This window comes from Ambystoma mexicanum, chromosome 1p (genome assembly GCF_040938575.1).
Source record: "Ambystoma mexicanum isolate Mex_15411 chromosome 1p, UKY_AmexF1_1, whole genome shotgun sequence".
NCBI lineage: Eukaryota > Metazoa > Chordata > Amphibia > Caudata > Ambystomatidae > Ambystoma > Ambystoma mexicanum.
Window position 1 is genome coordinate 1,004,403,278 of NC_090921.1, and position 22,051 is coordinate 1,004,425,328.

General features: G+C 49.6%; 1 protein-coding gene across 3 annotated transcripts in view; it reads right to left on the minus strand.

Annotated features, from left to right (window-relative positions):
• Window positions 1-22,051, minus strand: part of SF3B3 (splicing factor 3b subunit 3) — a 702,426-nt gene that overhangs the window by 533,109 nt on the left and 147,266 nt on the right. For all 3 annotated transcript variants that reach the window (XM_069654935.1, XM_069654943.1, XM_069654952.1), the window contains exons 10-11: window positions 7,341-7,436; window positions 6,480-6,552 (exon numbers count right to left, since the gene is read on the minus strand). In XM_069654935.1, coding sequence (XP_069511036.1) covers window positions 6,480-6,552; window positions 7,341-7,436 — 169 coding nt within the window. The remainder of the gene's footprint in view (window positions 1-6,479; window positions 6,553-7,340; window positions 7,437-22,051) is intronic.

Sequence of the window (22,051 nt, forward strand, 5' to 3'; positions counted from 1 at the left end):
GAGAGGGCGGAAGGAGAGGGGGAGACACTTGCGCAAGTAGGCAGACAAGAGAGCGAGCAGCAGTCAAGTTGCGCAAGGAGGACAGAAACTCCGGGTTAAGGAGCTCACAGGTGTGTGACTTTAGTGCCGGTGAGAAGCCACCTAGGTTTGAGAGTCCTGGAAGGGGAGAAAAAGGCCTAGTTTTAACAGTGCAATATTTTTACTAATACCGGGCGTGCTACAACAAACACAGGGGACAGCAAGCCGAGTTTAGTGTCCGAAGGAGGGGTAGGCAGGGAGGCTAGTGGGACTAACCTGAGGAGACTGAATGGCAAACTGGCATCCCCTGCGGACACCTGCAGACACTACAGGGAGCCGCTGAAGTAGGAGCCGCCTTTGCCTAGGGGGCCTTAGCTGTAGGGCTGCCGGGCAGGGGCTGCCCTGGGAAGACGGAGATAAGGGGAGGAGAAGCCAATCGGGGGGGGGGGGCTGGAAGGAGGGGACAGCGGGGACCAATTACAAAATAAATAGTCAGCACAGCTATTCCACAGGGACTGGAGACCAAAGCAGCTGGAGATGTCAAATGCTGCAGGCTGCCGAGGAGCCCGCCGCAATGGCACTTCCGACGGTAGCGGACTTGCAGTGCATGGCCTTTTATTGGACCCCTGCGGGAGGGGCACCCTCAAAGGACTTAGAAGCCCGCTCAGCTTTCCTGGATACGGGAGAGGCATGCTCCTGGGAAGCACCCGGTGCAGAGGCCTTGGCCTTCAGCCACTCTCCCAGCCGTTTATGCCGATCTCTCAACATGCGTTTCGAGAGTTCACAGCAAAACGCACAATCTTACTTTTTGTGTGCTGGGTGCAGGCAGTAGAGGCACTGGGAATTTTTATCGTCCATGTAAACATTTCGCAAACAGCAGTCGGTACAAAGCTTGAGAAGAGAGGTGGGGGGGAATCCTTCTCGTCCGCCATGATCCATGCAGTGTTGGCCTTGAAGAATCATCTGGAAGCCTCCACGAAGAAACTCGACGAAGTCCGCCTTTGAGGGGTGCTGAAGAATCCGGAAACCGGGTCCCCATTAGTCGGAAGGTTGATCGATGAAGCACAAGGGCTCGATTGACCGAAAATTAGCGTAAAACTTCCAAAAAGCGAAAATCGCAGTATAAGCTCGAGAGCGAAGCACGAGGACTCCCAACACTTGAACGTGCTGTAAAAATCTGAAGATGGCTGCCAGAGGAGGGACTTGGGTAGAGGGTAGTCATTGGCTGGGGTAGTATGACCCAGAGCTCAGCGATTGGTTGTTGGGAGAAATGCAGCTCAGAAATTAAACTGATTTTTTCTGTTACAGAGGATTGCCAGCCTGACGACGGGGAATATTCATGAGCACGTGAATCCATGCAAGACCGCATGCTGGAGAAGATGTGTGCTATCCTCAAATAAGTTACAAGAGTTGCTGCTTATCTCAATCTGTGTTTCACTGATCTCAAAATCACCTCTAAATGAATATTACATCTTTAGGTTTTACTCACCTAGTAGAACTGTGTTATCATAAAACTAGTTCTAGGTTTTTACAGTAACCTAGAATAAGTATTCCACTATTCACAAAACGTATACTGTCCAGTTAGTGTCAGGGTACAACTGGTAGGGTCTATTACCCTTGAATTACTGAATGTAATCTGAAAGTAACCATTGGTTTTTACTCCCCAGAAATAGGTGTGACCTATACGGAATGTGTATGAAAAGGTTGGACTTCCCTAGAACTACTGTTAGGTGTTCCAAATAAGGTTTATGCTTTGGTCTGTGTACCTTCAAGCACAGTGTTGTATTTTTATAATTGTGATTATATATAACGTGATACTACTCATTTCCCCCAGGATTTATCTGGGCCTACTTGTATTTAAATAAACCATGTATTTTTACAATACATAGTGTTTCAGTGTTTCTTTGGACCATTTGTATTACAATTTAATTTGTACTGATTCTACAGCCCTCTCTCCCTCCTAAAATAAGCCTGGCTGCTCTGTCTACGCTACCAACGAACTCAGGTGGTACAGCCTTAAACTAAGAGTGGAGACTAGTACTGCCTCGGTTGAATGGTTTTACTTGGACCTCAGAAAAACTGTCCTAACAAGCCACACTACACAAACACACCAAGAATAAATTATATGTTCATACCCACCATCTCTGATATTCTGGATGCTCACCCGCCACATAATCCATAAAACCGTCAACAACACAAGTACATGGCGAGACACCAGATTGCCATACAGCAACAGCCAACAGTGACTCGGGATCCATTATCCATACAATCCAACCAGGGCACACAACCACAACCCACCTCAACATCACATGACACATTAACACCAGCACAAACACTAGCACACACCCAAGGAACTAGACTTAACCATCCGGTTTCAACGCATAGGCACTCACGCACCAAATCCCACACGTAAAACAACTGTCACAGACTCGAGTTCCTCCTGGTCCTGAACCTATCCTTTCATCCCATCCTCACTAACCTCCCCACTCCCCTCCCCTCCCCGCTCTTGCAGAGCCACGCCAGCCCCTGGAGACTGCCCATGGTAGCGGTGCACGGTATAAATCAACTTAACCTAATCATCAAACCCAAGCCATGGTTCGCATTCTGTAAAGTAGCACATTTTTACAAGATGCCAAGAACAACCCAATCTTAGAATGACATTTAATATTCCGAGCCACAGATACCTGGACATGAAACAACCTTTTGGTGCAACTGTTCGTGGCTATTCTAATGCATGCTAACATTTGGAGAGTGAAGGGTTGTCTAGAAATAGCGACACCAGTTTACCATTAACAGGAGCATTTACAGCTCCTACATCTGATAGAGTGATTTGCTGCTCATAAAATTAAGTGCAATGAGATCTCAAAATAGTGCATCGAGTGCAAGCCTGGAGATGCACGTTGGGCAATTACTTCCTTTAGGGACTCATGCAAATGTGTGAAAGAGAAATGCTGATGTGTACCAAAGCAGTAGTGGTGTGAAGGGCAAGAAGACCGCTAGCACAAGTTATTACTAAAGGTTTTGTGGGATGTGTGAAGGGGCAAAATTTGAAATATAGCAATAATACCTGCGTACCCGCTAGTCCAAATTTAAGTAGATCCGAGGGAAGCAAGGGCATTTACATGGTGTACTGCCCCAATAGAGGAAAAAAGTGGCAGAGAAACGGAGGAGACACACAGGCGGTTGACAGAACTTGGGTGGTTATTGATGGATTCCACCCGCTTTCCCTGGCCATCAAATAACCAGACTCTCTCCATGGGATGCTAAATGACCGTCAAGTCACTGAATCGTGGCAACTGATCAACCAGGCAATAAATAGTATTAGGTTTAAGTTGATGCTTCAGGGAAGTTGAAGTTTTCGGAAATGCAAATAGTTCATAATATACTTGCAAATCCGATCACATGGTACTACCAAGCAATGCAGTCAATTTAACAGACGGCTTGAACTGGGCATAGCTGCCAAGTATCCTAGTTCCATGATAAGAGCGAGTCAGTCCTGGTTTTTCCAAATGCATTCTGGTACTTACTTGTAGGCCCATACCTGCAACAGGAATAGCATAACAGCAAAAATAAGGACTGGCTCAAGTTGTCACACAACTGGGAAACTTGGCAGCTATGACTGGGGTAATAACCATAAACAATCAAAATTGTAGACAAGGGCAGGAGGGAGATGCGTGTGGTGTAGGACAGCTCCTGAAGACTGACAAGTCTCTTGGGACACATCAAATCAATAATCTGCATTTAATAAATTCCCATTACAATGATGTAAAACTTTCGAGCCAGCAAAAGACTGCCATCTAGCAGGTGACAAAACAGACACTTTCATAAAAGTCAGTCTCTTACACCTACAATTTCATGACAGTACAAGACATTTCTCACCAGCTTTGTATATAAAAGCTGAATGGATTGTGCAGCTTTTATTTGGAGTGGTATAGTATGACAACAGGTGAGCATATCAAAAGTAACCAAAATAATATGGAATGAGAAGCCTCGCATTGGAAAAGGAAAGGTCACAATTCAGCACAGTACTTAGTGAATGTAGCCCTAACAGTTCTAGAAATGTGAAATGTACATGCATAACTAGTCTCCCCAAACCCCAGAGACTTCTGTTGCAGCAATTCCAAGCAACACTGTCTAATGAAGGGGATAAACATCCACTAAATTAAAAATATGCTTCCTGCCCTCCCCAGACATTTGCAAGTACTGTAGCAAGGATCTATGGCATGATGATTCCCTCGTTCGCAGCTCCTGGTCAGCACGGAGCCAGGGTTCCTCATGTGTAAACTGAAACAGCAGAGGAGCCCCTAGCTCTGGGTACACACCTGTGGGGAATCAGCACCTCCACCACCAGACACCTGTGAAAGAAAAAGAGAGGCTTGGTATTGGTAGTATGTATTACCACGTACCAGCCAGGGTTAGTATTTGACCAGAGAGGCTTTTTCGGACAGATGGAGGGGGTCAACTAAAGAATTATGCTTTTTTTTGTGTGGACAGGTTGGAATATAAAATGATTTGCAGGATAGCGCCCAATGCCAGTTTAGTGACTAGACCTTTAACTGCACGCTACTGGAAAATACAAATTGAAGGGAGGCATTTAATGGGCATTTCAAAGGGCAGGTTTTTGTGATCAAACTCATTGTGTTGTGCAAAGGCTTTATCCAGGCAGAAGATTGGTAATGATTGCCAAATTTGAAGCAAACATTTGATTTTGAATTTTCATATGAAGTATATGGCACCAGGAGGGGTGCAGTACATTTCCAGGCTTGCTGCAGTTAAGGGTTTATCTCTAAATAGGCGTATGAGGCACAGATTCCCCTTTAGCGAACAGCAGTAGCAAAGAAATGGGTAGATTCCAATCAGACGAGTGCACCACATATAAAGTCTTGAACATGCACCTGCAATTCTAACAATGTGTTTACGCTTTGCCTCAATGCCACTTTGAAGAGAGGCAACAAAGTCTTGCCAATACTGCTACTTTGGTAGCGGAGCAAAGCCAGTCTCTTGATGTTTAATGATCTGGTTCAAACCATTCCAATAGATGACCAGGCATAGGGAGTGAACGGTGGAGTGTGCAATGCATCCTTCATCTAAACAAGCTGGCTATTTCCCTACTGGTAGAACAAAATGGAAGGGGATCGCAGAGTGATCACTGTAACACATACAAATCCATTTTTTGAATTTTTTTTTTTTTTTTAACACACATTAGAAGTAAGTTCACAGGAATGTCAAATCCATGATTGGATGAGTTCCAGGACTTTAGCTATGACTAAATGTTAGGAAGGTTATCTACAAGGAAACACGCCTTACCCACTCCAAACAAGAAAAACTGCATATCATCTTTCCTTATGTGTAAATTAAAAAGCTAGCAGAAACTTGGAAAGGGTAAGCAAATGCCCACTTCACCCTTTGATTAATTTTGAAGATTATGAAGATATTTGATCGTGCACCTAGCTACGAGAATCAACGGAGCGCTTTACAGAGGTATACAACAATACAGATAACAACGGAGCAGTTAACAGAGGTATATAATAGTACAGATGCATAATGTAGGGCTTTTCCGAGAAAACATATCCTTGTGCTTAGAGCAACAGCCATTCAGCTGGATTCACACCGCTGTTGTAGTGGTGGTTGATGACATTCTTGTGCAAGTTCTTTATACTAGTTGATGTCTACCCATTTAGAAATACTCTACCCATTTAGAAATACAAGTCTCTGCCAGCACAGGTGCATTGTGTGTATTACAGCTCAACCCCTGGGTTGAGAGGATACTACTGTCCCAAAGGCAGAGCAGTCATGGGTGATCCAGCAATGTGTCCCGTACTATTGTCCTGTGTTCCTGAACACACAAAGTTTGAGCACATAGCTCACAAAAGCAGACACAAAACTGAACACATTTTAAAAGAAGGGATATGGAGTAGATGCAGAGGCTAGATTTGTGGGGTACACTTAAAGGGTCCTTCAGAAAGGAAGTTTCACACCTGATGAGCTCTAGAAAAAGAATTTTAGTCCCATATTCTACTTTGAACAAGTCTGCTCAAGGTCGGTACATTCACAACTTCTGTTGGAAATGACAAGCTGCCTCCTCAGAAGCCACCCTCCCTGTGGGTTTCCCATGTCAGAGGTGATGTGTTGCATACTGTAAAAGTGTTTCACACTATTGGACCCATTCGCCTCAGGCTGCTTTTTTTTTTTACCAGGCTGCCAAAATAAAGCAGGTATGGCTGGAGAGGAGACACCATGTGCTGCACTATAGGGGACAGCTACAAACAAGGAAAAGGGGAGGTGAAGGGGGAGGAATTGGGTTCTCAAAACCAGGCGGGCTCGATCAGAATGCTAGGTCTGCACAGCTGTGAGTTCTGGAGACGAGACATGAATCTTTATCACATTCCAGCTAGCTCAACCATGACAAAAGGCATGTCTACCACCACCCTTTCCGCTCCCAGGAGAACAAAGTGCAATACCTTCGATGTGCTTCCTAACAGTCCAGACAGCGTTCGGGTTACCGGGCAGCTCCGAGACAGCCATTTCAGACACCTAAAACGGGAGAAGATTAGGACGACTGATAGGAAGCATTCCAAGAAATTCAAGTCAAAGAGAAGGTAGAGCCTGACTTGCCACCATATAACATAGGTCAGGCATGGAATATAAACACTTCCTAAAACTTTAGCCCTTTTGCATTCATCGCAATTAATTCAACATTTGTAACTTTGACATAATTTGCAAGATTGCACAATGTCATTAAAAGAGCACACAAGCAAAAGGATTATCACAATTTTGAGGTACCCGGGATCTCATGAAAGCATCCGGATTCTCAAAATATTTCTTTAATTAGCACCACTCAATTCAACGTCCTAGGACGAGCAGAAAGTTGGCCCAGTCACAGCAAAATACACTTGAGCACTAAAAGAAGAACTGTCATACAAAAGTCTTTAACAATGGCCCTCCTAAAACAAATCACTCAAGATTGTGGTTTGCAGTAACTGGAGGATGGTTTGATGCAGATTGAGCCGCTTCTAGAGGAAACACTCCCCTTGCTTCAAGGCATTTAATTACAGCATGCCTCATTGGTAAATATCAGACATGTGCAAAGAGGGTTTTTGGCCAAATAAATCTAAACTCTTGGTGCCTGATACATGAACATTGTCAATATCTAGATTGGTTCCCCTGACACTTCTGGCAAGTGAATTAAAACAAAACTGTTCACACACTATGTTGGTGTGAACATACTTGGGTGATGCTAACTCCAATTAAGGCAGCATTTGGTTTCATTTTGGCAGACAAAGCTCACATTTGAAGTCCATCCACACATGTGGATTTCTCACCTCCAGACCGTGTCTCAGGACTCTCAGAGATGACCGGGGTCCCCTTCCGCAAGCAACATACAATTGAGGCGTGTCCTCATTTGCTAAATCTGCAATCTGTATGGATGACAAAGCAGCAAGACAGCGAATTGCATGAAGATTAATCCTGCATGTTTTTTATGTTATACTGAATAAGGAACAAGTTACTGTTAGGCAGAATTACATGCAGTGCCCTCTGGGACCACCACATACAATTAATACTACAGGTGTAAGCAAAACCAACCTTTGGTAGAAGTCTGCACTACACAGTTTTGTGGTAGCGAGCTGAGGAGCCAGGCTTATCTCAAGTGGGAATGTGAGCAGTAAAAGAGGTTACACAGAGTTCTTACAATCACAGTGGTTCAAGTAGACACTTACACTCAAGGTTTCTTGGTAAAACACTAATTAATTTATTACACAATCATTTCGAAAACATTCACTAGAATGAGGCAACCTAATTTTATAGACAAAACACTTCAGTACCAAACCAATATGTTTCTAAGTAAATTAGGCTCCCCTGAAATAGGAGCAAAATGGCATTTCAGTCACTTTAAATAGGAGGACAAAGGCACAAGTTAGCAGAATAGATGAACAAGTTACTTTCTTACCTGGTAACGTTCTTTCGATGGGATGGTCCGACGACGTATTCCATATCTATGACAGTAATCACCACAGCTGTGCTGCTTCGGAAACTTTTTCGGCGTCTGCGTCCTGCGTCGATGACGTCGATGCGCCGCCGTCGAGGACCTCCTCCGACGTCCGACGTCATCCGATGTGATAAGTAGGACGCACGACGCCAGTAGCCTCAGTTGTAGTTTTTTCCCCCAGAACGTGTGACAATAGTCAACTGCCAGTCCGACACAAAGCCTTGCGGAACGTAAGCTGCAAACGCAACAGAAATTCTGCAGCGGGGAAGGCAGGGCGGGAGCGATATGGAATACGTCGTCGGACCATCCCATCGAAAGAACGTTACCAGGTAAGAAAGTAACTTGTTCTTCGAGGGGATTGGGTCCTCCGACGTATTCCATATCTATGACAGACTCCCAAAGCAGTACCAAATCAAGGAGGAGGGAAAGAATTTAGAAACAAAATTTAGAATAGCCAATCAAATAGCAGAGCAAAGGACCGCCTTGCCAAAGGCCAGATCCTGCCCTCTGATGGAATCGAGGGAATAATGCCGCACAAATGTATGCACTGAAGCCCAGGTGGCAGCATCACAGATGTTGCGAATAGGAACACCCCTCTGCAGGGCAGTAGATGCAGCCAAGCCCCTGGTAGAATGGGCCCGCAAGCCAGCCGGAGGGTCCTTGCCCGCCAAGCGGTAACACTCCGAGATGGCCAAAATAATCCAGCGGGACAAAGTCTGTTTCGTCACAGCTTGCCCCAAGCGCTTACCAGCGTAACCAATAAAGAGTTGATCGTCCACTCTGACCCGGGACATGCGAGAAACATAAAAGCTCAAAGCTCTCCTAGGATCAAGCCTATGGAGCCTCTCCTCTTCCTTACCAGGATGCGGAGGAGGATAGAATGCCGGAAGAACAATCTTCTGGGCCAAATGAAATTCCGTCACTACCTTCGGAAGAAAAGAAGGACGAACTCGAAGGACAACCCTGTCCTTGTGAAATACAGTGAAGGGTGGCTTAACAGAAAGTGCCTGTAACTCACTCACTCTGCGAGCGGAAGTAACCGCAACTAAAAACACAGTTTTCAAAGTCAACAGCCTTAAAGGGCAAGAATGTAACGGCTCAAACGGAGCACCCATAAGAAACCTAAGAACAAGGTTCAAATCCCAACCGGGCACCAGGAAAGGCGACGGAGGGAACACATTAGTGAGCCCTTTCAGAAACTGTGAAATTAAAGGGATTTTAAAGTAAGAACATTCTTCAGATGAGCGCTTAAAGATGGACAGCGCCGCCAGGTAACCCTTAACGGTACCCACTTGCAAGCCCCTGTGGGCCAAAGAAAGCAAAAAGGACAGAACCATGGGGATGTCACATGCAAAAGGATCCACATTCTGAACTCTGCACCAGTCGCAGAACTTACGCCAACGGCAACGGTACAGAGACTTAGTTGCGGGCCTTCGGGCCGAAAGCAACACCTCCATCACGTCTTCAGGGAGGTCCCAATCCTTATACCTCAACCTTTCAGAAGCCAAGCGTGAAGGTTGAGGGATCCGACCTCTGGATGGAGAACCTGACCCCCCTCCCGTGAGAGCAGATCGTCTCGGTAGGGAAGACGACGTGGAGGGCAGACGGACAAGTCGAGAAGGTCCGGGTACCACGTCCTCCGAGCCCACGCCGGAGCAATGAGGATCATCCGGGAACCGAACTTCCGTAACCTCCGCAGCACTTGCGGGATGACGGGGACCGGAGGAAACGCGTACAGCAGCGGGAACGACCACTCCACCACGAACGCGTCTCCTAAGGCTCCTTTTGGAGGAAATTCCCGCGAGCAAAACCTTTCGCACTTCCGGTTGACACTGGAGGCAAAGAGATCCACTTGAGGGGTCCCCCAAAGGGCGAAGATCTCCAGGAGAATCTCCTGAGCCAACTCCCACTCGTGAGAGATCGTGCTCTGCCTGCTCAGAGCGTCCGCCGTCACGTTCTCGACTCCGGCCAGATGAACTGCCGAGATCGAAACTTCCTGCTGGATGGCCCAGAACTCGAGCTGCATCGCCTCCCTGCACAGAGGAAGTGACCCTGCCCCCCCCTTTTTGTTGAGGTAGTGCATGGCCACTGTGTTGTCCGTCAGGATCAGGACATTCTTCCCTCGCACAGTCGGCAGAAAAGCCCTCAGGGCTAGCCTGACGGCCCTCAGCTCCAACAGATTGATATGGAGTCTGGACTCCGACGGAGACCAACGACCGCTGACTGTCAGCCCGTTGGCATGAGCTCCCCATCCCGTGAGGGATGCATCCGACACGATCGTCACCTCCGGCCAGGGAAGCCAAAACGGAGCCCCCTTCATCAAGTTGCCTTCGACGGCCCACCACAGAAGGTCCCGGGCGACCGAGGGCGGCACCTGAATCGGGTCCGACATCCTGCCGGAGGACTGCGACCATTGCATCTTGAGTGCCCACTGCAAAGATCTCATTCGCAGGCGAGCCTCTGGCACCAGAAGAATGCAGGATGCCATGAGGCCGAGCAACCTCAAGAACTCGAACGCTGGGAGCGTCTGGGCATGCTGAAACTTGCGCACCATCTGCTGAATGTGAAGAGCCCTCACCTGGGGAGGAAAACACTGCCCCAGGGAAGTGTCGAGCACTGCTCCGATGTACTGGAGCCTCTGCGTTGGCGTCAAATGGGACTCCTTTAAATTGAGGGAGAAGCCCAGCCTGTGAAGGGAGTGGCAGGCGACGGACAGATGATCCAGGACCTGCTCGGGAGAGCTCCCCCTGATCAACCAATCGTCCAGGTAGGGGTAGACGTGAATCCCCCCTTGCCTGAGATGCGCTGCCACCACCACCATGAGCTTGGTGAAAACCCTCGGGGCGGAGGTCAAACCGAACGGCAGGACCCGAAACTGAAAGTGCGAGTCGCCAACCGCGAACCTCAGGTACTTCTTGTGCTTGGGATGGATCGGCACATGGAAGTAAGCATCCTTGAGGTCGAGTGACACCAACCAGTCCTGAAGCTGAAGGGCCTGGAGGACTTGAGAGAGAGTAACCATCTTGAACTTGTCCTTCCTGAGGAGTTTGTTCAAACCGCGCAAGTCCATGATGGGTCTCAATCCCCCGTCTTTCTTGGAAATCAAAAAATAAGGGGAATACCATCCCTTGTTCCTCTCCGCTACAGGCACCAGTTCTATGGCGCCTTTCTCCAGCAGGGCTTGAATTTCCTGCGCAAGGAGCGGATCCGGACACTTCAAAGAGAGGTTCCCCGGTGGATTGTCGCGAGGCCTGTGCCGAAAGGGAAGACAGTAGCCGTGGGTTATGATCTCCAGAACCCACACATCCGAAGTAATGGCACGCCACTCTACAAGATGCTGCGCCAGCCTTCCCCCAACCGGCGAACCATGGGACAAGGCCTCATGACTGAGTAGGAGCGGCTGCGGCGTTACCTGAGGGCAAAGAGGCAACTGCCCGAGCGGCCCTGGCACCACGGGTACCCTGTCGTCCACCTCTGGTACCCCTGCGTTGGCCCCTTTGACTGCCAGCTCCTCTCGCTCTACCAAAGGACGAGTAATAGCGAAAGGAGCCACCCCTCCACTGCTGTCCCCTAGGACGAAAAGGCGGAGGTTGGCGAACTGCAGCGCCCAACGACTTCGCTGCAGCTTTTGAGGTCTGCAACCTCTCAAGGCTCTCGTCAGCCTTGCTGCCAAAAAGATGTTCACCATCAAAGGGCATGTTGAGGAGCCGGGACTGCACATCAGGAGCAAACCCCGACTTCCGCAACCACGCAAACCTGCGTATCACGGTGCTCGCCGCCATGGACCTACTGACGCATTCAGCTAAGTCCAAACCCGACTGAACGGACTCACACATGGCATCCTTACCATCCTGGACCAAAGCAAGGAAACCAACCCGTTCGTCCCCTTCGGGAATATGTTCAGCCGCTAACGCAACACAGTTCCACAGAGTGTGCGTGAAACGTGACAAGGCACAAATGGAGTTGGCCGCCTGAAGCGCCATACCACCAGAAGAAAACACCTTCTTCGCCCAGCCATCAAGACGTTTGTCGTCCCTATCAGGAGGGATGGTAGGGTACGACGCCTGCTTTGCCGGGGCCGTGGCCGCCTGCACCACCAAACTTTCCGGAGTGGGGTGCCTGGTCAAGTAGCAGGGGTCGCCACTGGCTGGACGGTATTTCCGCGACAAGGATCTGCCCACTGCCGGGAGACTCTCCGGAGCAGTCCAAGCCGCCGCCACCCTACGCTGTAAAGCCATATGGAATGGCAGAACCGGGTCAGATGGGGGACCAACATCAAGGATGTCCGTCAGATCATCCTGCACAAACTCCCCTGGGGGAGCAGACCATCCCAGATACTCAGACACCCTAGCCATAAGGCGCCGGTATGAGGAATCGGCATGGGAGCCAGGCTCAGGCCGACCAAATTCCACCTCCGGAGAGGTGTCCAGACCACTAGCATCATGCAGCGACTGCCTCAAATCGTCAAATTGACTATGGCCCGAGACAATGTCATCCGGCACCTGATCAGGAACCAGGCCAACCGAATCCTCATCCGCCTCCGAAATATAATCCAAGTGGTGGAAAGGCACCTGAGAGTGCCTGCTCTTAGCCAGAGCCTTCCTAGGGGGTACACCCGAGACACGGGGCACCTCCGACACGAAAGGCGTCGATGGCGTCGAGCGAATCGGCGCCGCCGTCGAGAAAACCGGCAACGGCGCCGAGAGGATCGGCGTCGACGTCGAGGAAATCGGCGTCGACGTCAGATGCAGCGCCTCCAATATCGGCGGCGTCGACACAGCCCTCGAAGCCGGAGCCCCGAGCGTGTCCCTCGACGACCTGAACGTCGACGGCTTCGACGACTTCCTCGGAGCCGGAGCTTCGAGAAAGCCTGTCGACGCCCTCGACGCCTCAGACGTCGATGTCTTCCTCGAAGACATCACAGGTGCACACGGTCTCGATCGCGTCGAGGACCGGGACCTGGAACGGGTACGGCGAGAACGAGCCTCCTTGTCCGAACGGGACCTCTCCCGTGACTCGTGCCGACCACTCTTGCGAGCGGCGTCTCTCGACCTCACACGGCCGACCCCACTCGGGGGCGCGGACGGTTGAGTACCCTGCGACTCAAGAATCGCCAACATTTTCTTCCCGAAGGAAGCCCATTCCTCCGGCGTCGCACGGCTGGTGGGATAACCGACGTGCCGGGCAGAGTCCTCGGAAGAGGACCTGGAAGGCGACCGGTGACGGCGCTTCCGAGAACGCCTCGAAGAGGCAGAGGAGTGGCGAGACCGACTCCTAGAAGAAGACCGACGAGACCTCCGACGATGACGCGGAGAGTCACCCCTCGAATCATCCGTCGAAAGCCCCGCCGACTTCGACTTCCGGGGCTTGGACACCCGACCTACCGACAATTTCTTCTTACGTTCGCGTAAGGCCTTTGAAGTGAGCGACAGGCAGTCGACACAGTCATCCGTGTCGTGGGCCTCCCCGAGGCACCAGAGGCAGGCGTCGTGCGAGTCAGTCACCGACATCTTGGACCCACACACCCCGCACTTCTTGAAGCCCGGACGCGGGGTTGAAGACGAAGTGGAAGACATCGCTGCGAAGGAATATTCACAAACGAACAGGCTCGAAGAACCAGAAAGAACAGAACTCCAAAGAGTCGAGGCTAGAACCGAGAAACACGAAGCAACACGTTCGCGGAAAAAACGGAACTGAGGCTACTGGCGTCGTGCGTCCTACTTATCACATCGGATGACGTCGGAGGAGGTCCTCGACGGCGGCGCATCGACGCAGGACGCAGACGCCGAAAAAGTTTCCGAAGCAGCACAGCTGTGGTGATTACTGTCATAGATATGGAATACGTCGGAGGACCCAATCCCCTCGAAAAATGCATTCTTAGGCAGTGCAAATAGTTTTAGTTCACTAGAGGGCTCGATTCAGTTCAAAAGGCCTAGGCCAAAATCAATGAACTAGTGTCTTGGATAGGAAAGAGCAGCTCTTGTAAACGGTAAAGTCTTTGACAAAGTTCTCAGAAGTAGTTTGTACGAAAAAGAATCATATGTTGGGTCACACGCTGAATAGGCCTGCAAGTTGGGAAAGTTCCACAAACTTTCACTGCCAGAGGTAAGATCTCTTAATCAGGTTGGCACAGTAACTTAATATAAAGAACAAGATGCAGCAGAAGATGTTGGTTCCAGGCAGTTGCTGCAGATCTCACTGTTCCTGAGCCTCAGTCGCAGGGACAAGAGGGAGGACGTCGGGGGACTCCTGCACTGCACGGGATCGTCGAAAAACGCAGACAAAATTGAGTCATTTCAGTTCCAGTAGCTGTAATTCAAGCACACAAGCTGGTGGTCCCTCTCCCTGGATAAGCCTAACCAGCTTCGAGAATGGTATCCAGGTGGCTTACAAGTTGATTGGTCCCACCAACTTAAGTCATCCTTGAAGGGGCTTCTCTGTCGAGATGAAATTGGCAATTCGGACCCGCAGCAGGGCTTCACCGGGCAAACCAACGGTCGAGGAGTTGCAGCAGCCGTCCCCTTCCAGCTCGTCTTCGGTTCTTCCGTTCCAGTGGTCGACTCTGCTTTCCAGTCCAAGAGACACGCCTTTTAAACAGTTTTCTCCCTTTCAATCCAGCCTAGCTGCCACACACCCAGCAGGGTGGCTGTCCTTGCCAGACAGTCAGCCAGCCAGCCAATCACGCCAGAGTGCGTTTGGGTCTCCTAGGAGACTAAGCACAGGGAGTTTCGGGCACCTCCCTCACTTCCTGCCCACCCCAGACACTCAGGCGCCAGAGGCGGTCTTCAGTCCTGAAGCTCGCCAAAAGCATAGAAACAAAGGGACCAAACCTAGATTGGCGCACAGAGACAAACACTAGAAGGACCTTACCAAAAAAGAAATGGCAAAAAAAGAAGCATGGGACCTGTTTAAACAAAGGGCCTTAAGGCGACATCTTGAAAAACATGGCTCCCGCGACTTTTAGCTACCGGTGTTCGCGATCAGGAAAAATCATGGTAGTTCGTTGTAAAACCACTGCCACCAGCCATTTCGATAGAAAGGGGTAGCATTTGACCGCTACATGAGTTTCTAGACAGGGGATACTAGCTAACCCCCTCCATCACTCTACAGGAAGATGGAGTTTGCTGTGTCTAGGAATTTAAAAAGACTAGTAAAATCAATTTAACCTTACATAATCTGGGAAACAGTAGTGTATCCCAGAGAAGGGATTTAAACCTTTGGGAAGTCTAAACGACATCCCTGTGTCACTGCACTGAAGGTGCAGTGTGACACATGAAAAGATGATGCCTATGGAGTTCTATAAAACTCCATAAATCAAACACGAGTAAAAGGCACATCAAAATACATGAGAGTAGGGGGAAAAAGGCTCACACTCTCTCAAGGTAAAAACAATCAAGTCCTCAAAATCCAGCAAAGTTGCTGGGGGGGGGTCTCTAAGGTGAAGGGAATTCGCACATTTATGAGAATTCTCCCTAAAAGTTACTTACATGTAACTATTGTTCTCCAGCATTGGTCTGGCATGAATTCACATGTTCATGAATATTCCCCGTCGTCAGTCTGGGAATCCTCAGTAAAAGAAAAAACAGTTTCAATTTCACCCTAAAACTGTATTCCTCCTCTAAACCAATCACTGTCCTCTGGGTCATACTGACCCCATCCAATGACACTTCTCTACCTATGCCCCGTCTCTGGGAGCCATCTTCAGATTTAGTAAGCACGTAAAGTGACAGTATGACCAAGAGGAGATGCAGAGGGGCCGGAAGGAGGGTTTGCATGTGAATCCATGCCAGACCCCTGCTGGAGAAGACCTGCATTACTTACCGTAATAGCATTTCTGATGATTGTATCTGCTTAGATTCACATGCTGTGCATATGGTCCGACATCCAGTGGTAGCCGCGGAGTATTGCATCTCGTCTTTCGGGGACTGAAAGGGGAAGTCGGCATAGGCGTGTCTAACACTATCCCCATCGTGACGTGTAGTGTACCCAAAATCCCTCACGCACCGAGGTCCTCCGATTGCATTTTTTCTGCCTTGAGGGAGCCCAAAGCTATTGTGAGTGAGTACATGAAGAAGAGAGAAGTAGTAAGATGTGTATGTTCCTTCCACCCCGAGCGGGGAGGTAGGGAGGGCACATGTGAATCTAAGTAGATATAATAATCAGGAATGCTATTACGCTAAGTAATGCACGTCTTCTGATGCTTGTTAATCTGCTTAGAATCACATGCTGTGCATAGACTAGCTAGCAGTACTCGGAGTTGGAGGTGGGTTGTGAGAAAGAACAGTAGAGAAAAGATGTCCCAGTACTGCTTGTCCCACCTGAGAATCAGACCTAGGAGTGTCTAGGCAATAGTGTTTTGTAAAGGTGTGTACAGAACTCCAGGTGGCCGGTTTGCAAATGGACTCGAGAGGAACATTTGTAATGAATGCTATGGATGCCTGAGTAGAATATGCTCTAGCCTTGAAGGGCAGTTCTCTCTTAGCTAGAGTGTAACATTGTGATGCATTTGACAATCCACCTTGAGATAGTGGATTTAGAGACAGGATCCCCTTCTCTACCAGCTGCCACTAAAACAAAAAATTGGCTTGTTTTCCTCAGTGATTTAGTTCTTTCCGGGTAGAACATGACTGCCCTGCGCACATCAAGTGTGTGTAGGCTTCTTTTTGCCATGCTAGTGGGATTCTGGAAAAGGGTAGCTAGTTCAATCGATTGGTTCACATAGAACTTCGAGATGAATTTAGGTGCAAATCTGGGGAGAGTGCGCAGAACTACCTTATCCTGGTGGACTGTAACAAAGGGGTCTAGAACAGAAAGCGCCTGTAGCTGCCTAACCATTCCATTAGAAGTGATAGCCACTGGGAAGGCTGTTTTATAAGTCAGGTCTTTTAGACTTGCTTTATGCATTGGGTCAAAGGGAGCTCCCTTGAGCCTGGTCAAAACCACATTTAGGTCCCACCCAGGAGCTGGGTGAGAAATGGAAAGATAAATCCTCTTAACCGCTTCCATAAAGGCCTGAATCACCGGTGTCTTCCACCATGACACCTTTTGTTGTGATGTGGTGTAGGCTGAAAGAGCAGCCAGATTAACCTTTAGGGAATTGAAGACCAACCCAGTGTCTAACAGATGGGTAAGGTACAGCACAATGTGTGTGGGTGTGCAATCGATGGGATTGACGCCCTTGGAATTACACCAGATGACAAAATGTTTCCATTTGCTGGCATAGCAATAACGGGTCTTAGGTTTTTCTAGCTTCCCTGAGTATGTCCATGCACCTCTGAGGGAGCTGTAGGTGTCCAAACTATGACCTCAGGAGCCAGGCGCTAAATTCAGAGCATGTGGGCATGGGTGGAGGGTATCCCCCTGTCCTGAGACAACACGTTGTATGGGCAGGATAGTTTTACTGGTGGAGAGAGGGACATTTCCATCAGATGAGCGAACCAGGGTTGGCAGGCCCACATGGGGGCCAGGGCCACCAGTATCATGGTAATTGCTTCCTGGTGCATCTTGAGCAGCATCTTGTTGAGAAGGGGAGTCGGGGGGGGGGGGGGGGGGTGGAGCATAGACAAATTTCCCTGACCATGTTATCCAGAGACCGTTCCCCTTGGAGTGGTTCTGGGGGTACCTGGAGGCGTAGTCTTGGCATTGGGCATTCTCCTGAGTTGCGAACAGGTCGATCTCTGGGAAGCCCCACTCTGCGAAGACGTTGGACACGATGTCTTCATGCAGACGCCATTCGTATTGGTCGGGCAGAGGAAAATCTCTGCTGAGCATGTCTGCCAGAAGATAGAGTTCCCCTGAAACATGTTGGGACAACAAACATCTTGTGTCTGAGAACCCATATCCAAATGTTTTGGTACAGCTTGGATAGCCCTGGAGAGTGAGTGCCCCCCTGTTTGTGCAGGTAATACATGGCTGTAGTGCTGTTTGTTAGAATCAGCACTGTCTTTCCTTGTAGTTGCATATGAAAGACCTTTAATGCCTTGAACACCGCTGATAGCTCCAGCAAATTTATATGGTTGGACGCTACTTGAGGGGACCACACTCCATGTGCTGTCTGCTGAAGCAGGTGGCCGCAGCCCCCCCCCCCACCCTGTGAGAGATGAGTCTGTCATGAGAGTGGCTTCCACTGCAGGGGTGGTGACGGTCTTCCCCTTCAAGAGGTTTTCTCTTGACCACCACTGCAGAGAAAGAACGCGGGCTGGTGAGACAACTACCAGATCTTCCGATTGTCCGCTGGCCTGACACCACTGGCTGTTGAGCCACTCTTGCATGGGATGCATGCGCAGCCGCGTGTGGCGAACCAAGTAGATCCACGCCGCCATCATTTCTAGCAAACGCATGCCTTTGCGCACAGTCACCTCCAGACTGGCTACATATTGAGGGATCTGAAAAAGCATGTTCTGAACCCCCTCGTTGGAGGGGAAGAGAGGCAGTCTTTCGTCCGGATTAGAGCTCTCAGAAATTCCCTTATATGACGGGGAACTAGACTGGATTTCTTCTCGTTGATAGAGAAACCCAGATTGAACAGAAGGACTACGGTCCTTTGGGTGTTAAAAAAACATGTGTCGTACGAGTCCCCTGTTATGAGCCAGTCGTCGAGGTAAGGGTAAACCGGGACGGATAACCTGCTCAGGTGTGTTGCAGCTATTGCCAGGACCTTAACACCCTTGGCGCCGAGGCGATGCCGAAGGGGAGTACCTTGAATTGGTAATGCCTGTCCTGTATCATGAACCTTAGATATTTCCTGTTCACGGGCAACATTGAAATATGAAAATATGCATCTTTCAAGTCCAATGTTGCCATGTAGTCCCCCTGTTTCAACAGTGGGATCACCTCCTGTAGCGTTACCATGCAAAACTTTAGAGGTTTTATGAACTTGTTTGCTGGGCGCAGGTCTAGAACAGGACGCATGGTGAGGTCCTTTTTGGGTACAAGAAAGTACACCGAATAAATACCCTTGTTTACCTGAAAAATAGGGACAGCTTCTATGGCGTCCTTTCCCAGCAGCGCTTCCACCTCTTGATTCAGGATCTCCAGATGGTCCGGTGAAAGGCGCCGTGAGCGCAGTGGTCCGAATTATGGAGGTCGGGCGAATTCCACGCAGTACCCAAGGGCAACCGTCTTTAGGACCCACTGACCTGAAGTTAACCCCTCCCATGCCATGAGGAAAGATGTTAAGCGCCCCCCGACCGGAGTGACATGGATCTGATGGTAATTTTTGACAGGAGGCTGCGGCTCCTCTAGCATTGGGGTATCTACCTCTGGCTTAGCCGTGTCGCTGACCCCTTGGAGGGTAGTATGCGGGGCTTCCTGGCGTTTGTCCGGCATTGAAGTTTCCATTGGCATAGTTGTTCTGACTTGCACGGGACTGCCCTTGAAAGGACTGCCGAGAATTACTTCCTCTCTGGGAGGGGGGGGGGGGGGCTGTCGTTGAGTTATTTGTTGCAGAGACTTAAGAGTCTCGTGCTCTTTTATGGCTGTTTCTAGGGCCTCATCGATCACCTTTCCGAAGAAGTTAGCTTCTTCAATTTGTTTATTGGTAAGCGAGGCCTGTGTTTCAGGCTTAAACCCTGAGGTACGCAGCCAAGCGTGCCTTTTGAGTAAGGTTCCTCGGGCCAGAGACCTGCCTGCTGTTTCAGCCATGTCCAGAGTGTTTATTACATTCTGGTTCACCCGCCTGCCTTCGGCCACAATAGAGAGAAGCTTGGACCGGCCTGTTTTCGGGTGGTAGTCACTACCAGGTAATCGGGGGTGGCGTGCCCTTTAATGTATTGAGGGTCTGAAGGAGCTGGCCGAAATAACTTCCACTCTTGGGTTCACTGGCCGGGTCTGAGCTGGCGACACCATTGAGGGAGCCAATCTTCTCTGAATAGAATTAAGCAGGGGAATGGCCTGGCTAGAGGGAGGTTTCTCCTTACGAATATCTTCTACAAAGTCCTGCTCAGGCACTGCCTCTTGAGTAGAGATTTGAAAATGCTCAGCTGCCTTCTTTAACATGGTATTGAAGGCCATTTGGTTGTGTACAGGCGAGGCCTGACAAACCGGGCTGGACAGAGGGGAATCCAGGCACAATACATCAGTGTCCTGATCTTGATGGGGAAGCGTCCATGGGTCCGTCCCCAGTTGCTGGGCTGCTTCCCAATTGTCTGTGGCATCCGCCTGGTCCAAATCATAATTCTGTAAGAAGGAAGGTTCTTCATCTTCAATGTAAATGTCTTTATAAGTGTCCATCTGTGCTGGACGGGGACAGAAGGCTAATCTTCTTAGAAATGTGAAGCAGATTGAAGATTAGGCTCTCCACGAAAACTTTTTCGAAAAAGGATGCTCAGAAAAACTGATAATTCAAGACGGTCCATACAAATTTCTCCCTTGTCCATTTAGAGGACCCAGAAGGGCCTATGGGTTGAAAAGCATCATTTTCCGTCCTTCGGCACCGAAAATTGTCTCCAAGGGTGTTGGAAAGAGGCTCTTGACTGTCCACATAGGTATCGTGAGAATCGGTGTACCATGGAGCATCCAAAGATTTGTCTGCGGCCTGCCCCATGTTTTTCGGCGGGAGAGGAATAAGGCCCACGGCCTAAGTAATTCTCGCGATGCTGTCTTTGATTATCGCTGAATCGGCACGTGTCTGTGTGTCCGAAGGACTATCGGTAGACTTACTGCCTTCCGAGGCATTACAGATCCTAGTGGTCGGTCGGGACCATGGTAGCATCGTATTTCCACGCTTCGACGTGTAAACCTGATTTAGGTGTAGCACCCTTGTTTGTTTTGGAATGCCCAGTCGCAAGATACTGCTGCGGATGCGGGGAAGGCTTTGGATCTGTACGAGATGAGGAATCCGCCGAAATTTTTTCGACAGCCCTGCTGGCGCATTTACCTTTTTTCGACATACCCGTCGAAATAGGTGTACAGGTTGTGTGCTTAGTGAAATGCAATTGTACGCCCCTGCGCCGGGTGTCGTCCCTGAAGCGATACCAGAGTCAGGCCTTAAAGGGTCTGGGACGGGCGTGTCAGACCTAGAAGTGACCGCCTCGAGGTCTATCACATCCGCAATGGATGTTTGGTCATCGGAGTTACCCCCGTCACTTTCGGCGGGTGTGGCGGTGGGGGAATGGGGTTACACCCGCAACATACCGTACGCGGGCCACCGCTTTACATGGCACTTCTTAAGGGTCTCAGGCTGAAGGAGTTTATAAGCCGCACACCGCTTCTCATTGTGATCTAAGGGGAGACAGAAGTTGCACATCCTGTGTTCGTCCTTCCAAGGATATCTGACCCTACACTTAGGGCAGAACCTAAATGGAGTCCTTTCCATAGCAAAAGGGGACGATGACCAGACCTAGATGGTAAAGAGGGGGAAAAGCGGAAATCTGGCCTCCCCGACCCCACTCTCCTTACTGTAAAGGCTGATCAGAAGGCCCAGCCACGTGGATGCCCTCAGCCCCCGGATCGTAGGTGCCGAAATCCACCATTGTAGACAAGTACCTCGTAGTCTTCGTTAAAGTTGTTCTTGGCGTCGAAATGACGTAAGGGGGAAATAACCCGACAAGCCGGTTAAGGATAAACAATGGGCCTCATTACGGGTCGGGCGGTCCGGAAATAACAGTGGCGGTAAACCCGCCGCCACTGTTAATTCCGGACTGCCCGATCTAGAGTCCTGCAGGCGGGAGGTGGCTTTCCCGCCAGGTCTGATCTGGTGGGTTTAACACCTCCTGCCTGCAGGCGGACGTGGAAACACCAGCACTATCACGAGTCCTATAGGACTCAATGGGAATGGGTAGGGGATTTACCTAATTCCGCCTCCGGAATTCCCGGGACACCAGGGTCGTAATGCCCTGGTAATTCCGGGAGTCACGGAGGCGGAATGTTAATAAGAGTCTGGCGGTAACCGAGCCAGAAAAAACGGGTGGTTGCCGCCAGACTCATAATGAGGCCCATTGTCTCTTATGTAAGAGCTGCACTATAGGGCGACCAGTTATCTGTGCGGAAAAAAACAATCTGAGGGACCTCGGCGTGTGAGGGATTTTGGGTACACTACACATCACG